We start from the raw sequence: 21,443 nt of genomic DNA, 5'->3' as shown, positions 1-21,443 counted from the left end.
AGTGCCAGGAGAAGGAAGGGTTTGAATGTCTTCAAAACCTCCTACACTGTGTGCCGCAATTTTCTGAGCGACTGCACAGTGCTAGGAGGATTAGATACAGGGCTCAGCAGACAGTATCACACGAACATACACAAACATAATACACACGAATATAATACACACGAACATACACGAACATAAAGTACCTGCTCCTGCCGTCGCCTCCGCTGGTCTACGCTCCTCTTCCTTGCGCCTTCACTTCGTTGAACATATGGCCAGAAGTAGTCTACTTACTGTCCGGCAGCGGCTTCCGGTCCACATGAAAATGGCGCCGGATTTTACTCTACGGACAAGTTTCGTTTCGGTCTGTGTGGGAGCCCACACAGACGGCGCACGCAACGGAGAATGGAACGGCTCCCGTTCGCATTCTCTATGGGATTGTATGTGCCGTATTCCATCTCTGTATGTGTCGTTAATCGACACATACAGAGATGAAAAAAAAAATGGCAGCCCCCATAGAGAAGTAAAAGTCAGAAAACATTAAAAAGTAAAACATGAGAACACAATTAAATAACATTTTTGAAAATATTATATTAAAAGCAATATGATAAATAATAAAAAAAATAATTATGACACCTTCCCTTTAAGAAACTTGGCGCATTAAACTGAAGTGTGTCAGAGTGCAAGACTAGTGTAGAAAATGCCAGTCTTGACAACTTCCCCCCATGTTTTATACAAGGGGGGCACTTGAGGAATCGGACTGTTTTCTTGTATGGATGTCTTCTGTAACACAGCAGGTTATTTGTTGCCGCTGACTCTGACAAGTTCACATTTGCAATTTAATTTCATCATTGGGAGTAAAGAAAAGACAGAAGACAAACAAGGAACAAAGTCTGCAAAATCTAGCCTCAACCAGCTCTCCGACCGGATAGAATCGGTATAATAATCAACTTTCTTCTATACAACTTTATGTACGAAGAAGTTACATCATCAGTCAAAACAGACAGAGGTAAAATCTGATTGTATAAAGTTGTTGCCAGTTCATGTTGGGTAATGATATATACTATATCCAATCGTGAGAAACAGTTACAGTGAAGGAAATAAGTATTTGATCCCTTGCTGATTTTGTAAGTTTGCCCACTGTCAAAGACATGAACAGTCTAGAATTTTTAGGCTAGGTTAATTTTACCAGTGAGAGATAGATTATATAAAAAAAAAAACAGAAAATCACATAGTCAAAATTATATATATTTATTTGCATTGTGCACAGAGAAATAAGTATTTGATCCCTTTGGCAAACAAGACTTAATACTTGGTGGCAAAACCCTTGTTGGCAAGCACAGCAGTCAGACATTTTTTGTAGTTGATGATGGGGTTTGCACACGTTAGATGGAATTTTGGCCCACTCCTCTTTGCAGATCATCTGTAAATCATTACGATTTTGAGGCGGTCGCTTGGCAACTCGGATCTTCAGCTCCCTCCATAAGTTTTCGATGGGATTAAGGTCTGGAGACTGGCTAGGCCACTCCATGACCTTAATGTGCTTCTTTTTGAGCCACTCCTTTGTTGCCTTGGCTGTATGTTTCGGGTCATTGTCATGCTGGAAGACCCAGCCACGAGCCATTTTTAATGTCCTGGTGGAGGGAAGGAGGTTGTCACTCAGGATTTGACGGTACATGGCTCCATCCATTCTCCCATTGATGCGGTGAAGTAGTCCTGTGCCCTTAGCAGAGAAACACCCCCAAAACATAATGTTTCCACCTCCATGCTTGACAGTGGGGACGGTGTTCTTTGGGTCATAGGCAGCATTTCTCTTCCTCCAAACACGGCGAGTTGAGTTAATGCCAAAGAGCTCAATCTTAGTCTCATCTGACCACAGCACCTTCTCCCAATCACTCTCAGAATCATCCAGATGTTCATTTGCAAACTTCAGACGGGCCTGTACATGTGCCTTCTTGAGCAGGGGGACCTTGCGGGCACTGCAGGATTTTAATCCATTACGGCGTAATGTGTTACCAATGGTTTTCTTGGTGACTGTGGTCCCAGCTGCCTTGAGATCATTAACAAGTTCCCCCCGTGTAGTTTTCAGCTGAGCTCTCACCTTCCTCAGGATCAAGGATACCCCACGAGGTGAGATTTTGCATGGAGCCCCAGATCGATGTCGATTGACAGTCATTTTGTATGTCTTCCATTTTCTTACTATTGCACCAACAGTTGTCTCCTTCTCACCCAGCGTCTTACTTATGGTTTTGTAGCCCATTCCAGCCTTGTGCAGGTCTATAATCTTGTCCCTGACATCCTTAGAAAGCTCTTTGGTCTTGCCCATGTTGTAGAGGTTAGAGTCAGACTGATTAATTGAGTCTGTGGACAGGAGTCTTTTATACAGGTGACCATGTAAGACAGCTGTCTTTAATGCAGGCACCAAGTTGATTTGGAGCGTGTGAAACTGGTCTGGAGAAGGCTGAACTCTTAATGGTTGGTAGGGGATTAAATACTTATTTCTCTGTGCACAATGCAAATAAATATATATAATTCTGACTATGTGATTTTCTTTTTTTTTTTTTATATAATCTATCTCTCACTGGTAAAATTAACCTAGCCTAAAAATTCTAGACTGTTCATGACTTTGACAGTGGGCAAACTTACAAAATCAGCAAGGGATCAAATACTTATTTCCTTCACTGTATATGAAATGAACCTTCAAGGGTGTCCAGCCATACAGATACAGTACCTAGTCTAAATACATAGCTTTTATACCGGTTATTCAGTACCTGGCTTCCAATGACATTTGAAGTACCCATCAACTGCTGTACTGCATTCTACACAGTGTCAAGTAATCAGTGATCCCATCGTATACATAATCATAATAAAGTATGTGAAGAGATGATCACATCAGTCTGTTGATCATCACTTTTCAAAGCCATGGGCAATAGTATGGAGTTGGTTCCCCCTTTAAAGGCTGCTGCAAGATCCAGTGGGGATTCACGTCCATTCAGCCAGTGTACAGCTAACCATACACAAGAGAAAAGGGAGCCAAAATGGGCGATTTTGACAATTTCAGACAACAATCGCCTGAAAGTTATACCAAATGGCAGACTATTGTCTGCCAAAAATGTGATCTCTTATGTCTGATTTTTTTAGGCTGTTGTCAGCTGAAAATGTGCATGGCACGATCGGCTTTTTGTGGCTGATCAATTGACACATTGCTAAAGCCCAGACTGTTTTACAAATTTTTTTTTTTAATTTCAATTACCTCCTTTTCGAACAAAACAGACAGACCAATAATTACAGATCTTCTTTAACATAATGGTTTTAAATTAAATTCTAATTTATTTTTTTTAGATCCACCCCAAAAAAAAAAAAAAAATCAAGGTGCTCCCTCAAGCCCCTTTAGGGCTTGTCCACACGTAACGGAATTGATGCAGAAAAGTTCTGCAGCAAATGCGCAGAACTTTTGCTGCGTTTTTTTTTCAATGCTGGGAGATGGTTATATCTCCTCTGAAAACCGAAGCAATTCAGTCCACTTTGCGCAGCAGGAACTGACATAATGCGGTATGAAAAACATGCACCGCAGGTGAACTTCTGCTCGGAAATTTTACACAGCGAGTGGATGAGATTTGCGAAGTCTCACCCACTTTGCTGCTACTGTATTCTACTGCGCATTTTCCGTCCGCAATTCTGGATGGAAAACACGCAGCAACTCCGTTACGTGTGGACAAGCCCTTTAGCCCAAGCTAAATATCAACGTCGTGAATCAACCTTGACGTTCTAGACATCTCAAAATTTATCTCACGATATTTAATTGAAGTTATTATGCTTCTGAGTTCCTGCTTCGAGAAGATACAATTGATGCAAGAGCCCCAATTCATCATAAAAACGTTTGTATTTCTTGTAGAATATTCTACTTCTAGCTTCTCCTGATCAATTAATTGTTAAGATATTTATAAGATTGTTTTTTCCTGGGGGATTATCCTTAATCTATTCTTTTTTCTGCTAACAAGACCAAGTGCACTATAAGGCTGGGTTCCCACAGTGCAGATTTTCCATGCATTTTTTTTAAGCCAAAACCAGGAACGGAAGCTAAACAGAAGAAATATATTAAGTAATGCTGTATAGGTCTGCTCTCCTGGATCGAATTCTGGTTTTGGCTAAAAAAAATAAACGCATGCAAAATCTGCACTGTGGGAACCCAGCCTAAGGGTGCCATCGCACGTGGTGTACTTGCCTTGTAACTTAACAACGTAATCCTATGGACAAAAATATTCTGCAATACAGACTGATTTCTCAATTGCCTGCGTTGCAGAATATTTTTCCCATGGGATTACACTGTAAAGTCTTCCACAGCATATTTGCAAAAGGTATGACCTACGGCCCCCTGCCCACAGGTTGGTTTTGCTGCAGAAAACGGTCATGAAAACTTTTGGACGGAATTCCCTGCTGTACCTGGGTCAAATTGTATTTGATTTGGTGCGGACTTTCCGCCTTATATGCCAGAAATGGAGAGGAAAAAAAGAAGTCAATACTTGCCTACACCTGGTCCCCATAGTAACGTGTCACTCCTTGCACGGCTGGTGTCAGTGCTGCCGGCCTTCTGGGATTAGGTTTTTTTTTCCATGTGACCATTGCAGCCTGTGATTGGCTGCAGCAGTAACATAGGATGAGACAGTTGCAGAAAAATCTGCTGCGTGTGACTGCACCCTAAAAAGGACTCCATTATCAGAGTAGTGGAACAAATATGGACAAGGCTCCTTCGAAAAGTATGAGCCAGTGATCCGCCTTTAAAAAGACCATGACTTTATTCCAGAATCTCCTCATATCTTTACATGTCCAAAATCAATGGAAAATACTATCATCTATATTTAGTCTTTTTGGACATTTTCTTTCATAACCCTCTAAGTATCTATCCAGCGGTATATTAAAAGCACAATAGGCTCGATGGATAATTCTTAAGGAAATCACACGTTATATTGAGACTGGAGAGCTGGGACACGGATTCTAATAAGTTTACCATACCATGAACATAACGGACACCTGCAATAATGACATGTTATGTTGCATTGTAGATGTTATTTGAAAGTAAACTATAGATAATTTTTGGGGGGGATTTTTTTTTTTTTTTTTTTTTTACAGTGACCGCTTATTAGTTTGTTTTAATTATATTAATTACAATCATTTGCAGTAATACAATCAATGATCATCTGTAAAATGGTTTTTCAACATGTTTTAAAGTAATTTTCACAGATATTTACTACTTTTGTGAATTGCATATTGTTGTCGGTCTGTAGATTTTTCAGAAACATTGCACCATGTATGATCAGGTTAGCAAATTAACTATATAGAGGAAATCTATCACACAACTTGATGCTATGCTATAACAAAATTTGGATGATGACTGAATTACATTACAAAGACATTGCATAGTGAATAAAACATCCTAAAATATTATTGAATAACTTTTGGTCTCTGGCTTAGGAAATGTTTGTACATCTTGACCTCTCACTTTTACAATGTAATTGAAATAGCTGTCATACTGCTTGCATCAGTTTACCTTAAACGAAGTCCAATGAACTCGGATATTGGGTACATAGACTGTTATTTACGTAAAAGCCCTCCTATAGAAACTTATCTTCAATGATAAGCAATTGAACCATTTTGCAGAGGTCTACAAAATATTTATTCCATGTACGTAAACTGTATATATGTATTTTTTTAAAAGGCTATGTACACTTTTGAGTGCATTTTTAAAACAATAATTCAGTGTGTTTAGTGTAACTTTGTAATTAGGCTTTATTAATTATTTTTTAAATACACCTGTTCTATATTCTCTATACAGAACAGCTGTATTGCTCGTTTTACACTGAATCCGTCAGTCCCACGGACCTGACGGGTTCAGTGTCGGCGGGTTCAAAACTTAGATGTGATCGTTTACAGGTGGATGCTGCGTGTCACAGACACGCAGGACCAGCCGACACTGAACCCGTCAGATCCCCAGGACTAATGGATTCAGTGAATAGCGCTAGATACAGCTGCTCTGTATAGAGAATACAGAGCAGCTTTATCAAAAAAGTACAAATAATTTATAATACAAAGTATTCGCGTGACTGAAAGGATTTAGTGTAAAACGAGCAATACAGCTGTTCTGTATAGAGAATACAGAACAGCTGTATATCCAAACGTAAAACAATTATTTTTTTTTAATAAAGACTAATTAGAAAGTTTCACTAATCACATCGACTAATCTATTTATTTAAAAAAAAAAAAATGCCCTCAACAGGTGTACATAGCCTTTAAGCCAAAAAACCAGGAACGGTACCTAAACAAAGAAATATATAATGATTTTGGCAAAAAAAAAAGTGCATGCAAAATCTGAATAATTATTGAAATGTGACAAAAAGAACAGATTATTGCCCAGCATAGAGAAATGGTTTAGCGGAGATGGGGCGTGGCTTAAGATGCACCAGTTTTTGACAAAATTTTCCCGCAAAAAAAGTTAACTAAAATAACCCAACAAAGAGGTGGTATCAAGTTAGACAGAAGTGTCTAATGGTACACAACATCTATCATCCAGCATGAGCCACTGTGATAAATTAGTTGCATCTGGTCTAATTCGAAGCGGTCTGAATTTAAGATCGTATTGGTAAATCTGCCCCATTGTATTATACCCAATGCAGGGCCTGAAAGCCTTCTTCATTGGTGTTCCCTGAGTTGTCCATCCCACCACCCTCAGCCCCTGCACTAGGCATAAGGCCTTATGTACACGACACAGATGTACGGATAAAAGGGATTCTGTATGCCACTGTATGGTGCTCTGTGGGGCGCCCTATGTGAGAAAATCCCTCTGTAATTTGGTGTCCAATGGAACAGGGCACAACTTATTCTGCCAGATTGGTGTGGAATCGGAGAGAGAGAGCTTCCGTTTGCCTCTGTATGAAATCAGAAGCATATGGAGGACATGTCTGCTTTTATTTCTATATACACAAAACACAATGGACTGCTTAATTTGTCCAGTTTAACCATTTAAAAATTCCAAAAAGATCATTCAGTGTCCATAATAAAAAGATTAACTCTAAAAAGTCTGCCTTTTTCCAGAAACAGCGCCACTCTTATTCATGGACTGTGTCTGGTATTGCAAAGTCTCAATCAAGTGAATAAGATGAGCTGCAATACCAGATTTAGCTCATGAACATAAGTGGCGCTGTTTCTGAAGGAAAAAAAAAATCGATTTTTGTAATCTCAATCCTAAACGTGCGGCGAATGTTAGTGCAGATCCATAGTATCTCAGTCATTATTTTAATCATATCCCAGTAAATGTGCACAAACCTCATGTATCATTAGTTGAATTGAAACGCTAAAATCGTCTGCAAGCCAAACAAACACAACAATTGCATGATAGAACAAATGCTGATAAATGAACCCTTTTATTTCTTGTAAACAGCAGAACGAAACAGCAGCATTGGTTTATCATTATATTTTCTTAACATCTAGGGGTTCAATATATATATATACACACACAATAATTAACCGAAATTAAAAATAGCTTAAAAAAATAAGAATTTTCAAATAAAAAAAAAATATATACACATAAAATGCATGGATACACATTACGAAATGAAGTCATAAGTAGGAAACTTTGTGCACTCCACATCCTTCCACTACAGAACAACCTTAATATTGAGTCCAGCACAGACTTGCAGTAATGGGTCTTATGTATGATCATTGGCTATGACCAGATACGCTTCTGCCCGGAGAAGGACCATGAAAAATATTGTTATCTAGAGGAGGGCAATAAATTAGCATATGAAACAAGTACTGTATTAATGATATCAAGTTATACTGGTAATTCATCTTATAAAGAAGCGGGAATCCAAAGTGCAAGTGCTCAAAGGACAGCAAAAACCAGCTTTGGGGGGGGGATCAGGATATTGTATAATAAGGTGACAATGCATTCCTACTGGCTGAACATACCGCATATCCAAGTTCACATAACTTATTTACACGATTATTAAAAGACACAGGGAGGAGTATGTCACTCAAACAGAGAGGCTATTGTGATATTTTACCATAGGTTTTCTTATCTACAGTATAATATAGTCTTGTCTTACAGAGGACACATGAGAAAGGTAATATTTTCCAGTAATGTACTTTTGCAGTCTAAAATCCCTCATTTTTTTTTAAACTTAAAATAGTTTGCACTCATGCCTATATATTGGGTGCATCCTAAGGAATATGTTGGGTTAGAATCTATAACATCCTCAAGGCAGATGGTCATTTGTAAATTGTGCATTTTTTGGAGTAAAATATTAAAACAGAGTTTGCTCTTCTAATAGGATTGATGGATTTCAGAAAAAAACCCCAACAATAACAATGATGGTAGAATATTCTTCACCCAGAGATAGTAGCAATGTCATAGTCACTTGTAGAAGGAAAAGCTTTCATCACCATGCTGACATTTTTAGCATTAGTTATTCTAGCCATCATGGACACTGGTTTTTCAAAGTATCTGACCAGGGCTGGCTCTGTCAAAAGAGAAGCAAGGAACTGCTCAAATGTAACAGCCCAGTCTTGGTCCAGACTAGTAGTGACCGGTAAAGCTTGGTGGTGACTCCGTACAAGGATGGTGTCATCACCAATATCTTCACATTGCAGTTTATCATCTTCATGTGATCCGGAACTCAGCACAGAGTAAGAGGACATGGAACTATCGTCTTTTGTCTCATCATCTGATATGAGCATAGATGAGCAGGCCCCATTGTCTCTAGGAGAAGAGTCTTCAAGCTTGACCTCCTCCATTTGATCAGAGTGGATTTCTTCTGTACTGTCACTGGGAACAGGTTTGTGTGAGAAAGTTCCTGGTTGTACATACGGATATGTTTGGATGGTCTTCTTTTCATGGACTGTACTTGGAATTTCCTTGCTGCTGTGGATGGGAGTATCTTCTAGAGGCTGCATGGGAAAAAGTTTGCCCACCTCACCAATCTCAAGAAGTAAGCTGGTAACTGCTGCCGTTGCATGGTAGAGTTCTTGCTCATTTGTGTCCTCGCTGAACATATTGTACATGGTCTTACACAATTCAATAAACTGCCCCTACAAGTAAACAATAAAGAAGAGACATAATGAAGAACTAACTGAGCTTGCTCTCACAGGGTTTATATCAGTTACCAAGATAAACAATGCTAATATCTCCGCAATTTCACCCATTGGTCTTGCCTTTAATGAAAAACTCACCCAACTGACGGCCCCTTGGTTACCTGGTAAGCCAATCAGTATAACCTGTAGTAGGTTTCAGTTTGCATTAACTGACACAAAATAATGACACCATCAGCAGACTGCCATTGTTCCCACTTACATAATAGACTGGGATGTTGTATGAGCAAGTGCACAATTTCTTATGTCAGTAAATCTGCCTAATGTTTTACATTTTGAGTAAAAGCTTGTACTTCTAATACTGTTGAAGATTTAACTTAGACCAGGAAGTCTGAAGATGTGCAAAATTTATCACAGTGGTGTATGCTGTATGATAAATTAGGCGCTTCCTGCTAGACACTTGTCTTCCTTACACCAACTCTTGGTTGGCTTCGTTTTCGTTCAGTGAATTTTAAGCCAAGCCCCTTTCTAGGCATTATTTAAAAGTGTCTAGTGAGGCGCAAATATCTGCTCTTAAATTAGTCTAAAATTAAACGCGCCAAAATGTTGTGCATTTTCAGCTGCCGCTATCGGGCGCTGAGAGGAGGGACCAAGTCCTGGTTGGTCCCATCTCCTTTGCATCTGTGCGGCGAAAACCTGAACAGGTCACCCCTTTTCAGAGGCATTGTATTGTTAGCAAGCAAGGGGTCGGGGAATTTTCTCAAGAGTCATGGACAGGGCATGGAGGGGGAAATGTCTATCTCTATAACAGGGCCCCCTAAACCCTGTTCTACCTTGCTAAGCTCCTGCAGCCTCCCAGTTACTTCCCGATTAGGTGGTCGAGAGTTACGGAAACAGCTGAGCTCACTGAGCTACACAGTTTACGTAACTCCCATAGCAGTGAATGGGAGTTCCTGAAACAGCATAGCACGACGAGCTACGCTGTTTCCGGAACTCAGAAGCTAAGGAAAGAGCGTAGTTCACCGTGCTATGCTGTGTCCATAATTGCCATTCACTTCTTTGGGAGTTACGGAAACAGTGCAGCTCAGCAAGCTCGGCTGTTTCTGTAACTCCTGACCATCTAAGCAGGAAGTGACCGGGAAGAAGTGCCTATTTTCAAAAAGGGCTCTAGGTCTTCCCCAGGTAATTATAGACAAGTAAGCTTAACATCCATCGTGGGGAAAATGTTTGAGGGGCTATTGAGGGACTATATACAGGATTATGTGACAATAAATAGCATTATAAGTGACAGCCAGCACGGTTTTACTAAGGACAGAAGTTGTCAAACTAACCTAATCTGTTTTTATGAAGAGGTGAGCAGAAGTCTAGACACAGGGGCCGCTGTGGATTTAGTGTTTTTGGACTTTGCAAAAGCATTTGACACTGTCCCCCATAGACGCCTAATGGGTAAATTAAGGACTATAGGTTTAGAAAATATAGTTTGTAATTGGATTGAGAATTGGCTCAAAGACCGTATCCAGAGAGTTGTGGTCAATGATTCCTTCTCTGAATGGTCCCCGGTAATAAGTGGTGTACCCCAGGGTTCAGTGCTGGGACCACTATTATTCAACTTATTTATTAATGATCTAGAGGATGGGATTAATAGCACTATTTCTATTTTTGCAGATGACACCAAGCTATGTAATATAGTTCAGACTATGGAAGATGTTCATGAATTACAGGCAGATTTAAACAAACTAAGTGTTTGGGCGTCCACTTGGCAGATGAAGTTTAATGTAGATAAATGTAAAGTTATGCATCTGGGTACCAACAACCTGCATGCATCATATGTCCTAGGGGGAGCTACACTGGCGGATTCACTTGTTGAGAAGGATCTGGGTGTACTTGTAAATCATAAACTCAATAACAGCATGCAGTGTCAATCAGCTGCTTCAAAGGCCAGCAGGATATTGTCGTGTATTAAAAGAGGCATGGACTCCCGGGACAGGGATGTAATATTACCACTTTACAAAGCATTAGTGAGGCCTCATCTAGAATATGCAGTTCAGTTCTGGGCTCCAGTTCATAGAAAGGATGCCCTGGAGTTGGAAAAAATACAAAGAAGAGCAACGAAGCTAATTAGGGGCATGGAGAATTTAAGTTATGAGGAAAGATTGAAAGAATTAAACCTATTTAGCCTTGAAAAAAGACGACTAAGGGGGGACATGATTAACTTATATAAATATATTAATGGCACATACAAAAAAAAATGGTGAAATCCTGTTCCTTGTAAAACCCCCTCAAAAAACAAGGGGGCACTCCCTCCGTCTGGAGAAAAAAAGGTTCAAGCTGCAGAGGCGACAAGGCTTCTTTTCAGTGAGAACTGTGAATCTATGGAATAGCCTACCGCAGGAGCTGGTCACAGCAGGGACAGTAGATGGCTTTAAAAAAGGGTTAGATAATTTCCTAGAACAAAAAAATATTAGCTCCTATGTGTAGAAATTTTTCCTTCCCTTTTCCCTTCCCTTGGTTGAACTTGATGGACATGTGTCTTTTTTCAGCCGTACTAACTATGTAACTATGTAAGTGGGAACCGAGCAAGGTAGAACGAGATTCAGGGGGCCCCATTCTATAGATAGGTGCGGGTCCCAGAGGTGTGACCCGCATCTATCAGACATCCTGTGGATATGCCATAAATGTCTAAGGCTTCGTTCATATCTGCGTCGAGGTTTCGTCAGACCTTTCAGTCAGAGGAACCCATTAAAGGAAACCATAGCTTTCCATTTGCATTACCATTGATTTCAATGGTAATACTTTCATTGCTAATGGTTTCCGTTTGTCTCTCTTCCGTAAGGTTTCCATTTTGTTCGGCAGAATCAATAGCGTAGTAGACTACACTAATGATTCCACCAAAAAAACGGAAAGCTTACAGAACGGAGACAAACAGAAACCATTAGAAAGAGGAAGCTTTACCATTTAAATCATTGGTAATGCAAATGGAAAGCTATTGCTTCTGTTTGGTTTCTGTTTATGTGTTCCCCTGACGCAGATGTGAATGAAGCCTAGGATGGGAAAATGACAATAAGTGTGGTGTTCTGATCATTCAAAAATATTTAATTAGTGAGATACATTTCTGGTTATTTCAGTGCTTTACCGTTTACTGATAAACCTGGACACCTCACTGCCTGCCCTATCAGGATAGGGACGAGCCTTAAGTAACTATGTTCAAAAAACTTTTGATGTCAGAGAAATATCAAACGTTTTGATCGGTAGGTTTCTGGGTGCTGAGACCCCTGTCATCGCGGAAATGCAGCTGTGATCAGGGCTACTTGTTAGCCTGAAGACGGCTCGCATAGAATGGCTAAGAGACCATTTTCAGACTCACGAGGATCGCCGATAACAGCCGAAGGTGCAGGGCACCCTGCTGAGCACTTCTGCATCTTCGTTTCAGTGACTGTGAGGGTCTCAGCACTGGTCAAAACTCCTGATATGTCTTGATAACATATCAAAAGATTTTCTTAAAACTTGCAGTTAATTTAAAAAGACTATGTAAACCTTTAAAAGAGATTTTTATTAAAAAATAATAATAATGTCAGTGTGTTTGGTGCAACTTTCAAATTCGTTTTCATTAAAAATTATTTTTACTTTTTGAGATACAGCTGGTCTGTATACGGAGCAGCTGTATCTTTCGCTATGACCTGAATCCGTCAGTCCCGCGGATCTGGCGGGTTCAGTGACAGTGGGTCCTGCGTGTCTCGGACATGCAGGATCCACCTGTAATCTATCAGATATAAGGTATGAACTTAGATGTCATGGATTACAGGTGGATCTTGCGTGTCAGAGACACGCAGGACCCACTGTCACTGTACCAGTCAGGTCCGAAGGACTGACTGATTCAGGTCTTTGAGAATGATACAGCTGCTCTGTATAGAGAATCTCAAAAAGTAAAAAGAATTTTTAAGAAAAACTACAAATTTAAAAGTTGCACCAAATACACTTACAGACATTTTAATTAAAAAGAAAAAAGAAAAAAAAACACTATCAAAAAGGTTTACATAGCCTTTAAGGGATTTTTACATGGAAATTTTGATGTTTCCTGTATAAAACCGTCTAGTTATTAAAGAGGCTCTGTCACCACATTATAAGTGCCCTATTTGTACATGATGGGATCGGTGCTGTAGATTACAGCAGTGTTTTTTATTTAGAAAAACGATCATTTTTGACGGAGTTATGATATTTTAGCTTTATGTTAATGAGTTCCTTAATGGACAACTGGGCGTGTTTTACTTTTTGGCCAAGTGAGCGTTGTGGAGAGAAGTGTATGACGCTGACCAATCAGTGACCAATCAGCGTCATACACCTCTCTCCATTCATTTACACAGCACACAGCGATATAGTTATATCGCTATGTGCAGCCACATACACACACTAACGTTACTGCAGTGTCCTGACAACGAATAAGCATCACCTCCAGCCAGGACGTGATGTCTCTTCAGAATCGACACTTCGCTAACGTTTCTGTGAGATTTACAGCAAGGCAAGCGTAACCTCGTTTTAAATGACAGTTTACAGCGTAATCTCACGAGATTAAGCTTGCCTTGCTGTAAATCTCAAGTATGTGGCTGCACATAGCGATATAGCTATATTGCTATGTGCTGTGTAAATGAATGGAGAGAAGTGTATGACGCTGATTGGTCACTGATTGGTCAGCGTCATACACTTCTCTCCACAACGCCCACTTGGTCATATAGTAAAACACGCCCAGTTGTCTATTTAGAAAGTCATTAGCATAAAGCGAATATAGGTCATAACTTCGTCAAAAATGATCGTTTTTCTAAATAAAAAACACTGCTGTAATCTACATTACAGCGCCGATCACATCATGTACAATATAGGCCACTTATAATGTGGTGACAGAGCCTCTTTAAGTAAGGTGGGAGTGGGGGCGGAGGGATTTATACTGCATAACCAAGAATATTTGCTATTCAGGATCCAAGGAAAGTGGCTTTTGTCACATTGCATTTCATAATAACTTGACAAAAATAAGAATAGAAAATGACAAATCAAGACTTGTCAGCCTTGTAGTGAACCTCAATAAAAAGACCGTAAAAAATCCCTAAATATAAAAAGTACAACAATCGCATCAGTTCTGCCATCACTGTGTGGACACATTAGGAAATACCTGGTTTAACTTGAGTAGTTCTTTTGCCTCTTTTTGTTTAGAACGGTTCTGCTGTGCCCATAGCCGTAGATAATTTCGGTTATCCTGACTTGTTTTCTTAACTAATACATTTAAATAAAACAAAACATTTATCACCATTTTAATCATGTAAAAAGTACAAAATCACAATTATCACCATGTTACTGTCTCTACTACAAGCACAACACAGACAATGTGACGACTAGGCGTTACCTTTAGCAGTTTTAAGACTGACTGCAACAAAGCCTTCTTCTGTCCTTTTCTTACTTCTCAATTCATATGCAGCAACTTAATGTCATAGGAAACGAAGAAACATTTCTTATATGTCTTGCTGCAGTACATCTCAAACAATATGTCACGGACACAGCAGATACCCACTAACTGCACTGTAGCTGCAACCATAAGATTCAATCTTTGTCCTTGCTTAAGAATACAATTATACATACATCAGTGAGATCCCTGCCATAGGGCGAGGGTACACAACTGCTATGGAGTCTGTGGTGGTAGGTAGACTGGCACAGAACTGCTTCCCCAGCTTGCCATAACACTGTCATAAGAGCTACTTGCAGCTACCACTAGGGGAAGCTCTGTGCATGCATCTTTATATATCTCCCATTGAAATCAACACTAGCTTCATAAATCCATACAGTTCGCTACCACAAGTCAGAAAAACAATCTGCATAAAGATATATTAATACAATAACATAATACAATTAAAGGGGTTATGCAGGGACAAAAGATTATTAGCAGTGTACTCTCTGCAGTATGTGAGTGCACCCGCTATTATACATTCCGGTCCTGTTCTAGTTGCACAGCCTTCTTTGAGGACGATACGACTTCGTCATGTGACGAGCCCCAATGTACTCCATGTACAAGCAGGAGTAGTAGTACAGCGAGTACATGGAGTATAGCGGGGGTCGGTCACATGATGAAAAGTCATATGATTATCAAAGAAGGCTGTGCAACTAGACTTCCGGTCCTCCGGCAGCGCTATAAAAATACCGGAATGTATATTAGCGAATGTACTCACATACTGCAGTGAGCACACTGCTAATGATTTTTGGTCCCTGCGTAACCCCTTTAATCAGCACAGAATTATAGAATGGTGGAAATTAATTTTAATCAAGGCATAGTACATTTGGCGGAACGATAAGTGAGGAGTGGGACCCTTCCTGAGTTTTGTTAAGCAGCCATATGCCTATGGTGATTTTTGTGTACATTGACTCAAAATAAAGCTCTGGTTTGGAGATTATGTATATATATATATATATATATATTTTTATTTTTTTTTTTCTTTTTATTATTATTTATTTAGAGAACTACATAGCAAGCTGGTGCAGTTCAGTTATTAAGATACAGGTAAAATCTAATTCTCTGCTGCGGTCATGTGGGTACAACTAGGGTTACCACCTTTTGATGTGATTTTGTACAAGTCACGACAAAAAATATACACATGTAAATACACACACATTATCTAGCCCTGACTTTCCTCAGGCTGGACAGCCTGGCAAAAGAGGAGTATTCAATCCAAGTAAGACCTGACTGAGCATACACAGTCTTTTTATGGAAAAAAATATAGGCACTAGCTATTGCCACTAAAACATTTTGTAGGAGATATATCAAAACTGGTGCAAAGGAAAAATGGAGTAGATACCAATGGGAACCAATAAGGTTGCTGCTTTCATTTTCCAAAAGGCCTCTGAAAAATGAGAGGTGGAATCTGACTGGTTGCCATGTGCAACTCCTCTACTTTTCCCTTGCACCAGTTTTAAAAAGGTCTCCTCCTTTCACTTTTACCGTCCTCCCAATGAAAATACCGGATGGGCTGTGGTTTACCGGCCTGGTGGCAAGCCTAGTCCCAACAGACCATTTTGAAACTCTACACAACAAATACAGAGGTCTATATTTAGATGTCATCACCTGCAGAACAGCCTACCGGTGATCGGATTTCCCTAATGTGGCCCTGTTTTCACACATTTAAAGGGAGCAATTCGGATAACATTATATTAGGGGTTTGTATTAGGGATTTCATGAGGGGAGCGCTCTAACTGCCTCCCACACCCCTAAGGCCGGTGACTGACAGGATGCTGTGGCTACTAGAAATACGTACCTGTAGCTGTTATATACTGTCCTTACATAGGGCAGCATATTCAGCTGACAGATCTGCTTTAATACATTCCCCTAATATTGAAAGTGATCTCAAACCAGAGCTTCTTATCTAGAAAAACAACAAAAGCACCCATTTTATCTTATAGCCCTAGTACGATCAATGTACATTTTTACTTTTCATAATACAGTGACATAGATTTAATATATAACATTACGGTTCCCTGCAGCCACCACTAGAGGGAGCATGGGAAATTATTTTGTCGGGGACGGCGGCATTCAGGTGGTCTCCTTATTATGGGTTGTTATCTTGCTCTAAGTAATGACATAGTACTGCAATGGTACTTAATGTGGCACATTAGGACTTAACTTTAAGAATTGGACATATTGACTATATGAGTTCTATGAGGTGATGTCGACTTGTTCTGCCTGTGAAACTCATGCATTTTGTTTGTAGTAATTGTATATGTACTCTTGGATATTAGCACTCATTTGTTTTGTAGGAATGAGCTATAACAGTATGCAGTAAGCTCCTACGCTCTCTCTAGTGGCAACTGCCGGTAGCCAGAAGGGAGAGTACATAGTTTTCTGTAAACGCTTCGGTCAGTCTACCAGTACACGTTGTGGTTGGTCAAGTATTTGTTTTTGTTTTTTTAGCCAGGAGCCCTCCATAAAGATTGCAAATTGGTAAAACTAACCACATTTGTTACAAAAAAGGCTGACTTTTCTGCCAGTAGCAACTATTGAGAAAAAAACAATAAGCAATGACAACTCTCAGTATAAGGCTATGTTCACATCTCCGTTAGGGGCCTCTGTTGCAGATCTGGCAAGGTTTGCAGGAGTTTACCGCAAACTATAGCGCAGCGTGCCGCGCTATTGTGTCCGATAAAATCACGGACACCCCGACGGAAAGCCGCCGAAACCCATTAAAGTCAATGCGTTCAGTTGGCAACTGGCAGTATCGGTTATTCCGTTGGTTCCGTTATTCCCTTGTTCTGCTCCTCTGACGGAGAAGAACATTGGAACACACCAACGCAGGTGTGAACCCAGCCTCGCATCTGTTAACCTTAAAAGGGGTCTAATTTAGAAAACCCATTTTCATGTACAATATTAGAGAAATTCTGAGTTAATGGGTTGTCCTCTGTTCAGGATCTAAATGAATCCTTGGTCAGATTGGAGAGCAGTTACTAACGCTCGCTCTGGAGGACCAGTCTTGTGTGGCATTACACTGACAACTCATTGATGTGAATGGGCTATGTGTAAGGCTGGATTCACACGAGCATATTACGTCCGTAATGGACGGAACGTATTTCGGCCGCAAGTCCCGGACCGAACACACTGCAGGGAGCTGGGCTCCTAGCATCATACTTATGTACGATGCTAGGAGTCCCTGCCTCGCTGCAGGACAACTGTCCCGTACTGTAATCATGTTTTCAGTACAGGACAGTAGTTCCACGGAGAGGCAGGGACTCCTAGCGTCGTACATAACTATGATGCTAGGAGCTCGGCTCCCTGCAGTGTGTTTGGTCCGGGACTTGCAGCCGAAGTACGTTCTGTCCATTACGGACGTAATATGCCCGTGTGAATCCAGCCTAATGCTTAATTCTCCCTGTGGTGGCGCTGCAGGCAAATTAAACATTGACTGCCAGGTTTTCCCACAAATTACAGTTGATCGCACTGGGTCCCAGCAGGGGGACACTTTGGAAACAGCTAATTGTCCAAAGACTCAAGTAAGATTTTTTTTAAAACTGGCATTTCATAGGCCCGTCTTAATATAAAGATAGCTGGCGTATGATGCACCACTATCTTCAGTAAATTATAGTAAAAGCGTTGGGTCTCCACAAGCCCTGCCCCTGTCAGTAAGCTCCACCCATTTTTGTGGCTTAAGCAGCGTAAATGCATCAAAAGCTGCAATTTTTTTTATGCAAATTGTGACTTGATGCATTTGTGATTTTTCAATGCCAGAAAACGGACTTAAAACAGTTGATAAATTCCCCCTTTGTGAATAGCAGAAACATCTTATTTAATACTGGGGCTTTTGTAAATGTATTGATAATAGAAAGATATCACCACATGAAATGTTTATCTCGTCTTGCACGATTTTCAAGCTCCCATGACAAGGGATTTCGTAAAACCCAAGATTGCGGGAGCAGTAGTAGTACTTTACATTATGCACACTACATAAGCGAAGACTACTATTTACATATTAAAATAGACTGTCAATCTTCGGTTGTATTAACAGGCTGGTAAAGGGCACCATATCACTGCCAACCACAAAACCAAGTGTATAGGTCACTCGAACACAAATCCACAAACACGCTTTCACAAATTTTGGCATACCATGGCTACACTCAGGTGCGATGTCTTCAAAGAAGTACTGTGTGGCCTCAAATGCAGAATCTGGTTCATCTTGGTCTGGTGACAGGTCTGAAATGGTCAATAATTTTTTATCAGTATGTAGGGTAAAGGTCTATGGATTAAACATTGGTAATGAATTAGTGAAGTGATCGCTACATAAAAAGAATGAAAAGTACAGGAGTTGCAAACCTTGATCTTATCTGCAGTCATATTACTTTATCTACGTATATCGGAAATGTCTGAGATGCTCCGCACCTTTGAAGCACTCACCAGGTAATAAGTGGATTCTGTACAACAGCTTCAGTTTTTCTGTAAGGTCACCATGGCAGGCAGCACCTGAGGACATCAATAAATTAACAAGAATTACCCAATTCGTTATTTCAGGATGTTCTTGGAGAAGATCAGCATACAATATACGACACCACTGTGTCTCGATACTGTTTGCATACAGATGTAGCGGAGGTGAACTAACCATTGAAGTCTTTGTTTTGTGCATCATAACTTACTGAGTGAAGCTTAGTTCAGTTTAACGTTCTATAGAAAACTATAGATAACAATTTCCTAAAAGATAACGGAAATCCTAAAATGTAGAAGGAATCATGCCTAGGATACATTTTTGAAAGTCAAGGCATAATGAAAGTCAGTATTATGAATTTCAGTGGAACGGTAACCATTTGGATTTGCACTAAATGTGACTGGGTATAAAATGGGAAATTTTTGATACTAGGATTAGCAGATGGCCCATATAAACTCCAACACATCTATATTGCCGACGTAGAAACAGCTCACTATGTGTTTGCTGTATACTGAAAGTATTCTATCCCCCATCCGATTTCTAACCATAATTATTGCAGCCTGTATACAGGGGAAGCTTCTCTGTCCATCAGCTTTTGGGTGGGTGTGGGAGCTACTATCGCTAGACCTTAAGGTTAGGCACAGTTTTTTGACAGCTTGATTTAGACACCTGCTTTCTTAACCAAGTGTGTACTTTGGGCAGCAGTCCCCATAAATGTCAGATAGATGTGGTTCCCATCTCTAGAACGGGCCCTCTGACTCCCATCTGACCTTTTCCCACTCAGACTGCTCTCAGGCCATTGTCTGAAGAGGTTGTCGGGGGTACGGTAATAGCCGAGGTAGCTGAGCTATGCGGTTTCCACAACTTCCACTGAATGAGAGTTACAGAAACAGAATAACCCAGCGACCTTGACTATTATCGTACTCCCGATCGCCTCGTTAGACTGGGCGTAGAGCAGCAGGCGTGGGAAAAGGTAGGACGGGGGTCAGGGGGTCCTATTCTAGAGATAGGTACAGGTCCCAGAGGTGGGACCTGCATCTATCAGACATTTATGGCATATTCTGTGGATCTGCCATAAATGTCCAAGATGGGAAAACCCCTCTAAACACCTTGAAAGTACAACGATCAGTCATCAATTATTATCTAGAAGGAAAGTTGACCAATTCGCCACTTCTTTGAAATTTTCTTCAAAGCAGTAAAGAACTTAAGGTCAACTTACCACCACACTGCTCCTTCTTTGCATCTCACTCTGGTGTTCAGATGGTTTATGGAACCACCATTTGAACCACTAAATAGCTCTTCTCTGAGCAATCTGTCCCTCAAAACTAATTTTCTTGTGGCAATTTCTTCAGCCAGAAGAAAGTGTACTTTAAGCATGATCATGCAAGGAGCCAGAGACATTTATGAACATCTTCTCTCGAGAACTATGCCAGGCTTTCTATCGAAAGTATCAACCAAGAGATTTGTTTACCTGTTTTTTTTCATCATCCAGAAAATCCTAAAAAGGGAAAAATACCATTCCTTGGATGTTACGAGGGCAGTGCTAATCTATTTGCAAGAACTCAAGACTTCAGAAGATCGGAGAATCTGTTCATCCAATTCTACAGTCGTAATAAAAGGTCTGAAAATAAGTAAATCCCCTCTAGCTAAATGGATCAATCACTGATTGTTATGCTCTTGAGAGGATAGACTCATCCCTGCAAGAAAAAACACTCTTCACTGGTTTACCAGCTACCTACTGGGTGGAGCTATTGTAAATATTACTAAACCAAATTTGTAAAGCAGCCACCACTTCTTTAAGGTCTACATTTGTCAAACAGTATAGGCTGACAGTTTACAAAGAGTTGTGTTTTCTTAATCCCTGTGTGCTTATTTCTGCTCAAATTACATCTGTGCTGCCGTAGGACGAACAGGAAAGAAGAAAAGTTGCATACCTGAAATTTTTGTTTCCAAAGGCAGCGCAAGTAAATGCCCTTTTACACGGGACAATGATCGGGTGAACAAGCGTTTGTACGGATGCTCGTTCCCGACCATTAACCTCTGTAAACAGGGCAAAGATCAGCCGATGATCGCATCTTTTGTGGAGCTAAAAAGTAAATCGCTAGTTGTCAGCACCTCTCCTTGTGTAAACAGGGAGCTGTGCTGCCGACATGATGCCAATGGATGGGGACGAACGATAGTAGTAGATCTGCCTGTGTAAAACCACATTTACACTCCCTACATAAAAGTCACGATTGCTACATTCATAGTTGGTGTGATTTGCTAAGAGCTTTATAGAGAGGCTAAGTTATGCTTATCCTTGTTAATTTATTGCTAATTAACCGGTCTCCTTTCCAATTAGGAGAACAAGAAATGTTAACCCATCTGTGTTGCCTATGGACTCCAGGAAACTACACTTTCAGGTAAGCAAGTTTTCCTCTATCACATACATAGATTGGTTAT

At 40.3% G+C, this 21,443-nt stretch overlaps 1 protein-coding gene and 1 long non-coding RNA gene across 3 annotated transcripts in view; one reads left to right on the top strand and one right to left on the bottom strand.

The window, feature by feature from the left end:
* Window positions 1-7,376: 7,376 nt before the first annotated feature.
* Window positions 7,377-21,443, bottom strand: part of TBC1D9 (TBC1 domain family member 9) — a 71,583-nt gene continuing 57,516 nt past the window's right edge. Inside the window, exons 17-21 of one of the 2 annotated variants that reach the window (XM_075860414.1) lie at window positions 18,977-19,042; window positions 18,689-18,775; window positions 14,456-14,530; window positions 14,225-14,325; window positions 7,377-9,063 (exon numbers count right to left, since the gene is read on the bottom strand). In XM_075860414.1, coding sequence (XP_075716529.1) covers window positions 8,362-9,063; window positions 14,225-14,325; window positions 14,456-14,530; window positions 18,689-18,775; window positions 18,977-19,042 — 1,031 coding nt within the window. In that variant the 3' untranslated portion in view covers window positions 7,377-8,361. The remainder of the gene's footprint in view (window positions 9,064-14,224; window positions 14,326-14,455; window positions 14,531-18,688; window positions 18,776-18,976; window positions 19,043-21,443) is intronic. The other variant, XM_075860415.1, reaches the window with a different exon arrangement.
* LOC142754925 (uncharacterized) lies at window positions 16,022-21,403 on the top strand. Its single transcript, XR_012883020.1, has 3 exons — window positions 16,022-16,140; window positions 20,494-20,620; window positions 21,343-21,403. It is a non-coding gene; the product is annotated as an uncharacterized LOC142754925 (long non-coding RNA).

The sequence above is a fragment of the Rhinoderma darwinii genome, chromosome 1 (assembly GCF_050947455.1).
Source record: "Rhinoderma darwinii isolate aRhiDar2 chromosome 1, aRhiDar2.hap1, whole genome shotgun sequence".
NCBI classification, from domain to species: domain Eukaryota; kingdom Metazoa; phylum Chordata; class Amphibia; order Anura; family Rhinodermatidae; genus Rhinoderma; species Rhinoderma darwinii.
The sequence above is the reverse complement of the archived record's forward strand: the minus strand, read 5'-3'. Positions and strand labels throughout refer to the sequence as shown.